Source organism: Leptidea sinapis, chromosome 44, assembly GCF_905404315.1.
Source record: "Leptidea sinapis chromosome 44, ilLepSina1.1, whole genome shotgun sequence".
Taxonomy (NCBI): domain Eukaryota; kingdom Metazoa; phylum Arthropoda; class Insecta; order Lepidoptera; family Pieridae; genus Leptidea; species Leptidea sinapis.
The window spans coordinates 4,314,252-4,326,632 of NC_066308.1; the positions used below are offsets into that span (position 1 = coordinate 4,314,252).

Below are 12,381 nucleotides of genomic sequence, written 5' to 3' on the forward strand. Positions count from 1 at the left end.
ATAAAATGATATTATTTCTATAACACCTACGTTTTCCAATTACGTTCCGAAATGATTTGTAACGTTTAAAAATGAAACACTTGGATTCGTCTTGATAATTTTCCGCCCCAGTGAAGCGGACAGGAAAAGTCTGCGAAATATATTTTGTCAAAATTCAATTCAATTGTTCTCAAAAGCGTAATTTATTTGATCGAGATAGTACTTAATTATTAATTCTCGTTCTATTTTTGTGACATAAATGTTTGATGTAGTTACTAATTGAATTTTTAAGATTTATTTTGATCGAAGTTTCTGTGATAAAGTATACTGAATATATTTGAAGTACAAAATTTCTTAATAAGGAAACATTTATTTTAATTACCGTGTTGTCTTAGCCTTATAAACATTCAGCAAATTGTGTACTTTTAAGATATTTGTTTCTTTTTTGTCTAGTCAGCTGTGACTTAAACTTATATAAAATTACATATATGAACTAGTGGACCCGACAGACGTTGTCCTGTACACACGTCTTAAATTTGAAAAATCGGTCCAGCCGTTAGGAGGAGTTCACTATCAAACACATGAGCAGGAGAATTATATTATATGGACGGAATTGAGAATCTAAACCAATCTCAAATTCACTGGAACACACAAATCATCAAAATCGGTCCAGCCGTATAGGAGGTAGTTCAATTGTGAATCTAAACCATTCTCGAATCCACCTGAAGACACACAGAAAGCTTAAAATCGGTCCAGTTGTTTATTAGGAGTAGGAGGAGAAAACGAAATCAAAGATACTAATCTTGAACTCAGCTAAGTTTTACGTGAGTTAAGTCTGAGCAAAGTCTAAGTACGCTTTATAGATCTAAAAATCACGTAGTACTACCTAATATTTCTATAAACCTACCATATCTAACCTAAATTTAGTTGTCTGAGGCACCATTAAGACTATGCTTGTTTGGCAACATTATGGTACGATAAACAATGATTTTTTAGGCCATAGAGTATATACTTTTTCAAAGACACAATAAAGTATGTAATTATGTTACTGATTAAGGCTATATAAATGACAGATAAAAGTAGAGGAGTAGGAAAAGTATTTATGGACTGTGTAAGCTTTTGATTACACATCCAACCTAGCGAAACTCTCTAAGAAAAAAGCGATTCGCTCGATTGTATGAAACGTGCAGTCATTGGTAGTTAACTAATATTATCGTTTTCAATTTTAATTAGATCTATATTGTCATCATTATTAATCACTGTGACAAGAGGTTTATGGTTACAAAAATACGACACGTGAACGTAGGTAGATACATGGTTCACGAATCGTGCCCAAACACAACTCCTGTTAAAAGCAGAACTTAAAATTCCAATTTTAAAAGGTTCATCAAGGAAGTTAAGTGAAGTTAAGCTATCCCGGAGTATACTGTGTATGCTGGCTACACACAAGTATATATATACACACACACAACTGAAAAGTGATAGGTGAAATGATGCGCACAAAAAACGTTACTATCCCATTTGATGAGTAGGTTTTACTCTCCATATTTTTCTCATACCGGGCGCCTTATACACAATGAATAAAGACGTTATATACACAGACTTTTTAATATTGTGCTTCAAAAAGGAAATAAAGAATAAGCATAAAAGGTATTCAATTGATGTCCGTAATATAATATATATTTTGTCCATGAACGGATGTAGGCGTGTAAGTTATAATGGGGACAAATTTGATCTTACTTTCGGTTTATCATTAAAATGGAAATTGATATGGCGCGTTCAGATTAAATATAACAAAAGTATTAATTAAATTGTTGATGTTTTCATCCAATATCAATAAATTTAATTATTGCATTAATAGGATTTTCTTTTTAACGATAGTGCTTTTTATAGGTTACGAGTAAATCAATGATCAGTCGTTGAAAGACGTTCCCAATATTCAGTCTATCTCATACTTGAGATAAAAATCGTAACTGTCGCTGACTTTTCTGTCCCAAAAAACTTATCGAGGGTAACTCACCTTATCCGTACACGCTGTCTGTCAATGGGACGACGTATAGCTTACCAGCGATAAAAGTTTGTGTGCAAATTTCAATTCAAGCCCAATATAAGGCGACAAGAATGACTTATCGGGTATATTGGGACAGCTTCAGATTATTGACAGCTAATTACTGACAGTAGAAGGTAGTAATTTATCTCTATCTGTAGATAGTATATTGGGAACGGTTGTAAGTGGATAGAATACGTTAGTATCCATCCCCACTCTGTGGTTTAAGTGATATTTGTTTTGACAGCTATAAGGCTAATGGCGCGTCTAATATTTTTATAACACAGGTACAACCTTGTGAGCCTTTTTGCTATAATAGGAGGATAAAATAGCTGAGATGTCAGGTTTCATGCGCCGATAGGCGTTCGGTTTATTCAAACGAACGAATATTTTTATTCAAAATAGGATTTTAAAATCACTTATTGAGACATCGAAATCTACCACTTATTCGAAAAACTATGCCTCTGATTTTAGAAGAACGGTTGCAGAAAACTCAGCATGCTTCTCTTTTTTCATAAAATATCTTTACAATGTAAAATCGTACAATACAATTTATTATACAATAGCCTGAAGGCGGTCGTTCCATTCTCAATCTGTGATATCAATGTTGGAAGTGTAAACGAAGCATTAGTGGTTTGTCTATGATGTTGTATTATTTTTACTCCAGTCAAACGTCTATGCTCTCTATGCCTGCGACTGACCATCGACTCGCTGCGTTTTTCTGTGTGCTCCCAAAATATTCAGCCTCAGTACTAGACAAAGCAACCGTTTTTTGCTTCCTACTTTCCCATGATATTGTGGAATTATGTGTTTAACTTAAGATTTTGCTTATGTATTAGGTGAAATATTGTTTGGTCATTATGTATCTATGTTGAATATTGTATTAATGTTTAATGACCATAACATAATATCATGTACACAATGTATATAACTGTAAGTTATTGTGAATGCTTCGTTTAATGCTTTGCAGTGTTGGAAGTGTAAACGAAGCATTACGCAGTAGGTGGTTTGTCTATATTGTTGTATTATCTTTACTCCTGTCAAACGTCTATACTCTCTGCCTGCGACTGACCATCGACTCGCTGCGTTTTTCTGTGTGCTCCCAAAATATTCAAATAAATCAAGTTTGATCCTTTTTCAAATCTTTTCTTTTCACGGCCTACACCCTTCAATCAATTGGTTCAATCCTTTCAAATTCAATTTGTACAGTTATTTAGACTTGTGCGATTTGTTGTTAGAAAGTATAAAATAACTTTTTTCATGGAAAAGGATGACAAAGCGTACGAGTCACCCGGTGTTAAGTGTTCACCGCCGCCCACATCTCTTGAAACACCAGAGGTATCACAGGAGCGTTGCCAGCCTTTAAGAAAGGTGTACTTGCTTTTTTTTGTAGGTACCCATGTTGAATCGTCCCGGAAACACCGCACAAGGAAGCTCATCCCACAGCTTTGCAGTACGTGGAAGAAAGCTCCTTGAAAACTGCACTGTAGAGGACCACTATACATCCAGGTGGTGGGGATGATATACTAATCTATGGAGAGTTGTAAGCAGGATGTTATTTTATTACTTACTACTCCTGGAAGAACTCAACAGTGGAATGCTACAGTCTGACCTATGTCACACGACTTCTAGAATTATGTTATAGATTGTCAACTTACAGGATAACATTTCTTCCTATAAAGTGGTTTATGTTGAAGAAGTGGTAGCTTTATTATAGTTTTGTAATAATTTGCAACTATTCCTAAGAAAATAATTTAAAGAAAACCAAAAATCGCGTTTTTAACCAGCACTTGGCGAGTCAACAGCTCCTGACGATTCCTCGCAAGGAGCCAAACATATCATGTCTGAACTGATTTTGTGATGCTTAGGGGAATCAAAACGATTAAATTATCATTAATACAATATTAAAAATGATGTACCAAAATGTTAAATCAAATAAAACCTTATTTGTATACTTTCAGATAACAGTAAATGAATTGTTTAACTCTGTTTCTCGTTATATGGAAGCCATGCAAAGTTTTATAACAAAATCCCTCGGCCATTCCGAGGTTTATCCCATTCTGTTGAAATCTAATTAATGTTACAATAAAAAGAGCCACTTTCAAATACATGTTTTGAATGAAGCTCTATGAAAGCAATCCCGTTCATTGAATGAAATACGTTGAGCACTATTCACAGAGATTGAAATAGTTTTCTTTGCAATGTTGTTTCCGTGCTGGTTTAAGTGATTAAAAGACGAGAGAGAAGAAAGAGAGTTTAAAAGTTCCTAACAATGACGTACACATATTAGGACATATAATTCGCAGTCTTATAGCGGAACACCAAAAGTATGTATGTAAAATATTATGACTGTTCATTGTCAGTACATTTATGAAAATTTAATAAACGTTCACAAAAACCGTCACCTTTTGCTCTTAATAGTGATTTTCATTATTAGAACACTAGAAATAAGGGATTGCTTGTAACTAATTCTAGTAGGCTTCATAAGATACATAATAGCTTTAAGGGTAAATGTACACACTTCTATAATAAAGTCCCATGGCTCGGTCGTAAATCCTATTACTCCACTGCTGAATATCTAAATGACCGGACAGCCTGGGACTAGATTGTGATTATTTTAAAGCGATAGAAATGACTGTACAATATTGAATATTTTTATTGAAAAGAGAGCAAAAAAGAATGCTGGGATAGTTTCTTGCGCCGCTTCTTCTCTCTCAGAGCGCCATTTGTTTTCGAAGCGGTAGTAGTATCTAGTAGTTATAAGAAATGACATCAAAAATAATTCTAAAAGAATCAATTTTGAGAGAATAAATGCTTTTTTATGCCTTTTATGCTTAAAGACACTGTAAACTCAATTTTAGTAATGTGTGAACTATCACTGTCCGAATCGGGTCTAAGTTCAACAGGTGTAAACTAAACTGAATAAATGTTTTACATTGCTGCTTAATGACCAAGAATATTTTAAACGACTGGAGTAAATGCGGCTATGTATAGCTATCGAAGCTTATTATGATGTTATTTGTGGCATGTTCCGCCAAAGCCGAAATACGGATTGTGGCTTTATTTTACGACGTGATTTATCTATATATGTAGAACGTCAATGGGTCATGTCAGTAATGTTTTTTTTGAAGTGAAAATACCATCGTTGTGCTTTGTCGATGTCAAAGTCAATGAAACGAAAAAGCGGGACAGTAAAAAGAGACAGACATATATAAATTCATAAGATTTAACGTGGGAGAAAATGAGATAGAAAGCATGATACAGTGTTATAGTACCAGGAGCTCATAGTTGAAGAAGAGATTGTCTTATGTATGATGAGAGTATACTTTTATATATTCTGACGTCATGCGCACGACCTATTACAACACCAGGAGAACATAAATATGGTAGCGGTGATAGTAATATCTTACAAAGCGGTTGAAATCATGTGTCATCCTAGCAATATGTACCAGGACTTCATATGCAGCTTAGTTCATGCACAATGCAGGTTTCACTTATGCCATGCATACTTTGTACGCATGCATGTTTTCTTTATATAAGAGGGAACAAACAGGCAAGACAATCGCGTGAAGGATAGTAGTGAAGCAACCGCTTATGAGATGAAAGGATGCGATGCCGGCCTTTAAGGTAGGAGTATGCTCTTGGCTTGAACATCCCTGAGTAGTATCGGTTACTGATACCACAATGTGTCTGTACATGGCTAAAAGTTTCTCGCAAAGTACGCGGTCGTAAATTGCCAGACGCCGTCAACAATTTCTCTGAGCACTCCCCATGACATATGCGATATAATATGAAGAGAAACCCCACGTCTTGTAACGCCTTAGTTTTGACTGATTTGTTTTTTTATATATTACTAGCTGACCTAATAGACTGTTATGTTAATAGAAAAAAAATGTAAGTATTCGGGAATAACATTATATTATATTCCCCATAGCCATCTGAAATGTGTAACAATGTATTTCTGAACGATTTTATAATATATAGTAATAAAATTATAAGGATTAAAATCGTATTAAAAATTGCCATTTTTTTATGTATAAAATGCATATAATATGTAATGCTTAAGATAAAGTCATATGCCATAGTGGACCTTTATGTAGACCTATTTATATAAGATACACAATTCCATCGTGTATTATTTTGTTATATCTCAAAGTTCTTAGAGAGCATTTTCGTTGAAAGGTCTCAGCGGCTTATTTTTACCGACACCTCCAATAAATTTCGTTAAAATATACAAAAACTTAACAAATTATATACTTAAACCTTCCTCGAGAACCACGCTATCCATTGGACTAAAGGACACGAAAATTGGTGCTGTAATTTTTGAGTTTATCGCGGACAGACAGACAGTGAAGGACTTTGTTTGTGAGGATGTCCCCCTAAGAAGAAGAGCGGTCAGTTGTTGGCTAAAAAGTACTTAAGATCCTCGTGAATACTTGTATTAATTGTATGTGCACATAATTTAATGAATGTATTAATTATTACAAAAAAATAACAATTTGTTTTTTTTTAATGATAACCCTTACTTTCGGGATAAATTACATAAATTAAACTTATAAACAAAATTAATGAACGATGTGAGACTCGAACCCGAGTGCTTCTCCACTGAGCCAACCGTTCTAGTGACGTATTTGCAATAAATCTTGTATATGTCTTGTTCAACTCTCAGGTTGTAACTTCATATACAGGATCTACTTTATAGTTGATAACCTGCTCAACCCCATTATTTGCATATTAGGAAAGTGACTTGAGAACTTGCTAAGGCATAGGATAAATATATACACCTAAATACATAAAGTTTTTTATATAATACACAACTAACATTTATTTTGTTGGATATAACATATACAGGGAGACAAAAAATTGTATAGATAAATTATAATTATTAATATGAAACTAGAGTTATTATAATTATTAATCTAGACCTTAATTAGAAGTAAAATGCTAATAAAAGGGAGGTTCGAAGGTTTAATTTAATATAAAGGAAAAGAATGAAACGATTTGCCAAATTTATGGTCAGGCGGCTACAACTTTATTACACAAGGAAAATATACAAGGTCTTGATTGAACTCCTGGTTGTGGCAGTAAAATATATGTACGCGATTCATATGGCAAAAACCAGTCAAGCGTCGGTCTGTTTCACTCACAGATGGTTTAGTAATATTAGTATCAACATATTATGAGACTAGCCGTTCCCGCCCGCTTCGCTGGGCGAATTTTAAAAGGAACGAACGTTGGAATTCGAAAAATAAGTAGCCATAAACTATATAGGATAAGTTTGGCATGGAATGGTGGTAGTTTCATGTCGATACGATTAATGGTTTAGGCGTGTTTGAGCCTCAAACAAAGACCATTTTCATTATATTATCACTAGCCGTTCCCGCCCGCTTCGCTGGGTGAATTTTAAAAACAAAAAAAATATACAATAAAAAACAAGTAAAAATAAACCATCTTAGATAAATTTCGCATCGAATGCTGGTAGTTTTATGTCGATACAATTAGATACGAGTGGTTTAGGCGTGACTGAGCCTCAAACAAAGACCATTTCCATTTTCATTAAAGATATCATTCACAAATATAAATACTACTTTTCATTTCTTTACAGTCACGGCATATAAATTGCTTTGCTTTTTACTTACTAAATTGTCAATGTTAATAACCCCGAAACTAGTGAAAGTTTCGGGGTTGGAGCCTCTGTCTCTTTGTATGTATGTGTGTGTTAAGTTTTTGGTGAGTAAAATATACGACATTTCGTTTCAAAATTTCACTAATGTTTAAGATAGGTGGTCGTTTTCATTTTACCTCTTAATTGTTTACTGTGTAGATAAAATCTAAGTTATAATCTTTCTTATTTATAGAAGTCCCTACTAATATTATAAATGTGAATGTTACGCTTTAACGCCGGAGCTACTGAACCGATTTTGATGAAATTTGGTACAGCGATAGACTAGAGCTTGGGAAAGGTCATACATTCTATCCCGGAAAAATCCATGATTCCCTCGGGATTTGTGAAAAACTGAAATTCACTTCAATAAGCTATAACTATATCAATAATGGGTTTAGCTTGCCATAGCAATCTTCCTCGAAATAAGATTCATACAATATGTTGGGAACGGGAGCGAAAACGGGAACCGGAACCTTCAATTCCAAACTTGCTTGTTATTTTTAAAAACCCTTTATCTACGCGGACAAAGTCACGGGCATCAGCTAGTAATATAAAATCTGAAGTGTTTTTGTTTGTTTTCTCTTACGCTATAATCTCAGTATCTGTTAGTGTATTTTTGTATATTTGTGTATGTTTTATCTTCTCCTTGATTAATGTTTTAGGGGCAAATGTATTCCACCTCACAGTTTTCGCCAGCACTATCCGTTACAGATCAGTCAAGTCACTCATGCATGGCCCATAGCAGAATAGATTTGGTCGGTGCATCCTGTAGGTAACCTTCCGAACGATCTACAATCCACTTTACTACACGACAAGACGTTCTATGTACTGGATGTTCCGTCTCGATACCTGTCCTAAAAGAGTTAACATGCGGGACTGCACTGTGACAGATAAAAGCTGTTTGATATCTAGCTCCTGTAGTATCGAGACTAAAGAAACCATATGGCTACGACAGGTGATGACGTCACCTGTCAACGAACAGGTCATTTTAAATTGAATTGAAACCTACACTTTGAATGTAAAAGATATGAATCAAGGTTAATATTTTCATGTATTGAAAACTCACACTTCCAATTGGACGTAATTCCAGAAAAACGTTGCAAACCACAATCATGTCGAAATTGAGTTAAGAACAAAACTGGCCACGTGATTCATATTAATGGACAGACAAAAAAATGGCAGCCCTACTGTCAGTCTTTAAATTACATCATGACTTAGTAGCCCAACCGACATACATATGGAATACACTAATATTAATTATTAAACTTTAAACAAGAATTCCCTAAAAACGTGATTATTGTGACTTGGAACGTTTTACAAGAACTACGTCCAAATTTTTTTTTTGTGTGACTCCTTTCGCAATATCAGCTTGAGCAACAAAAGCACAAAGATCGCGGCTCTATAGGGAGTCAAGACTCCTTTTTCTTAGATCCTTTAAAAATAACATTTTAAGACTATTAATGTACTAGTAATGATAAATTATTAAGCTTATGTTCGCGACTTGGCCTGTGTGGAATTTCGCATTGGGCCCACGAAAATGTGAAATGCATGTACAAAAATACAACTACTCTCATAAGCTAAGTCAAAATTTTAAGTGATAGTTTCCAAAATTGGATTTTAATTAAAAAGCATTTAGTCTGCCACCAATTATAATCTTTCCACATTTGAATTAGTAATAAAGTTTTAAACTACTATAGACATACAAAAGGACAGAAAACAATTCAAAAGTAACGGTATTGTGTTCAGGTACACTTCTTTAGACTTGCTCTGCTTTCTATTATTCTTTTATCACTGTACAGAGACAAAAAATTCTAAACAATTTGTAACTCTTAAAGTGATAACCCTTCCTTCTGGGATTAATTACACAAATAAAATTTGAAAACAAAATTAATGGATGATGCGGGTCTCGAAACCGCGTGAGAATAACTGACAATAATGTGTAATTAATCCCATTAAGTGAGGGTTGTCACTTTAAAAACATAACATATTGTTTCTAGATTTACAAGAGCGACATCTCAAGTCAATTTCCTAATATGCAAATAAGGTTATCCTGCTCAACACCAATCACAGCAGTTGATAACAACTGTTAGGTAGATCCTGTAGGTGAAGCCACAACCTGACACTATAACAAGATAATATATCATGATTTATGAACCTTACGTCACTCGAATGGTTGGCTCAGTTGGAAGAGCGCTCGGACGGAACGCGAGAGGTCACGGTTTTAAGTCCATTTTGTTTTCAAATTTAAGTTGAGCATTTCCTATTATTCTTTTTTCACTGTGCGAAGACAACAACTCTGTTATATAACTATAAAGAGTCTTAGGTGTAAGAAATGTGTATATGACAAACAATGTCTGTGTTTAATTATAAGTTTGGGTTGAAATATTCTTTTATCTGGAATTGATCCGCGCCTTATATTGTTATGTCTCACGTAAGGTCACGTAAACCTGTAGTGAGTTGTGAGGTGACACTTCCTCAGCGGGATCTGCCCCCATGGATTATACAGTTATCAGTTTATTTAATAGGCTTTGCCCTTTAGACAATCTTCATCAATGATAAATTAATAATATTTCTTTTAAATTTTGAATCTACCATATGTTCGGAAAAAGTAGAGCTCTTGAGAAAAACATAGAAGAAACTCAATCATGTTTAAATAATACGAAATATTTCATAAAAGTTCATGCAGAATAAATTGTATAAATATAAATTATTGTTTGTGTAAGGATGCTTCGTGAACATGATATAGCATCCAACAAATAAACTGATTTATTAACCAGGTCGACCTGGCACCACCCGTTCACGAGTTGACCCAAGGATAAGCCATCGCTCCCTTCCCACATATTTGAGGGAAGGAGACGAACCGGCACACGAAACTGCCGCAGACAATGCTATTTACATTACATATCTATTTATAGTTTTATATCGGCTTAAATTTTTCATGATTTTGTACTGTTAAATACTAAACGTACTATTAACCACTATAGAGGCCAGCAATAAGAATGAGGAGTCTACCACTCTGAGCGTCATCCAGCCTATCTAGACCTCTCCATCCAGACAAAAATCCTGGTGACTTGATTGAGCCACAATCCAGCACCTGCAGAACACAGAGAACGATTCTATCTTCTTCATCATAATCAGCCGGAAGATGTCCACTGCTGGACAAAGGTTGACAGCAATTTCAGAACCGAACACCCTTTGTGTCATATTCTATTGTTCCTTTCGATAACTGACAAAGGGATTCGAAAACAAACATTCACCAGATCATTGGAAGACGTTGAAGTAATCTAATATTGCGTTGTCTAATCTCTGCTAAGGGTCTTCTGGGTGAATATAGGGATATTATTTTAAACTAGCCGTTCACGCCGATATGTCAAGCAGTTCACTCTATATATTATTTATACTAATTGTAATCATCATTAACATCATTTCAGCCGGAAGACGTCCACGGCTGGACAAAAGCCTCTACCAAATATTTCCACAATGATCGGTCCTGAGCTGCCCACATCCAACGTATTCCGGCGATCTTGACAAGATCGTCGGTCCATCTTGTGGGATACCTACCAACACTGCCTCTTCCGGTACGTGGTCACCATTCGAGGGCTATTCTGTCCCACCGGTCATCTATCCGACGAACTATATGCCCTACTCACTGCCACTTCAATTTCGCATTATTTGGGCTATGTCTCTTCTCTTAATCTCCTCTTTTCTGATTCGATCTCGCTGGGATCGTTACCATCTCCCATAATTAATATCACAGTAGGAAGACGAAAGAGCCCTGAGGACGGTCTCCAATCATGAACGGCCATGGGGAGAAATATTATATAACAATATATATCTATTGAAAGTTTTAAAGCGACATGTAAAACAGTACTTTTGGTGATTGTCACAAACAAACAAATAAAAACAGAAAGACGGACAGAGAAAAATTTAATAAACCTAATTTGTGTTCTATTATAGTTCTTTAATCATCCCTATTGTTTATTATAACGCTTTTTTCATTGTATATAGACAACGTATTCTGCTGTTCAATCATATGCATTAAGTAAATTAAAACCAGATACAATTTTAAAATAATTTTTCAAACAACTATTAGCACTTGTCGAATTAAATTTTTAAAAAAATATTGCGCTTATTCCAATACATACCTACAAAATATAAGTGGATTTTTGATGCAACCAAGACAGAGAAGCAAAAAAGCTATACGAACCCTCCAAACCGTAGAGCGAGCTCCCATTTATCCTCACTATTATATTGTACGTCTGTCTATCCACGAATAACTTATCCACTTTTCTTTTAATTACAACCCGTATACTAAAACTCTCGGCATAGTATGCATTGCGTAGAAAATCACCGCGTCGCTATGTAGTGCTACGCGTTACAGCTACACAGCTACTGCCGTAGCGGGCTACGGCTTCGAATGCTACAAGATTCGCTATCCCGCTTGTACGTAGTGTTTTATATTGCGTCTCGTTTCTGAAGAGGTTTTAAAGGCTTAGGCGGGTTTGCGAGTGATTTGTGATAGGAGGGATGTAGGAAACTAATAAAGTTTGTGTAACAGATATTCGGTGCGAAGTTTCCGTTCCAGCAATTTCGAATGTTAGTAGTCGAATTATATTGAGTTAACTATTTTATTTACTCAAACTGGATAATTTATTATTTTATAACTATTCTGAATGAAATATTATTATTA

At 34.9% G+C, this 12,381-nt stretch overlaps 1 protein-coding gene across 1 annotated transcript in view; it reads right to left on the minus strand.

The window, feature by feature from the left end:
• LOC126977199 (octopamine receptor beta-3R-like) overlaps positions 1-12,040 on the minus strand; it is a gene marked incomplete at its 5' end in the record, with an annotated part of 75,752 nt that extends 63,712 nt beyond the window's left edge. Inside the window, one exon of the mRNA XM_050825912.1 lies at positions 11,899-12,040. Within this exon, the coding sequence (XP_050681869.1) occupies positions 11,899-12,040 (142 nt within the window). The remainder of the gene's footprint in view (positions 1-11,898) is intronic.
• Positions 12,041-12,381: the final 341 nt, after the last annotated feature.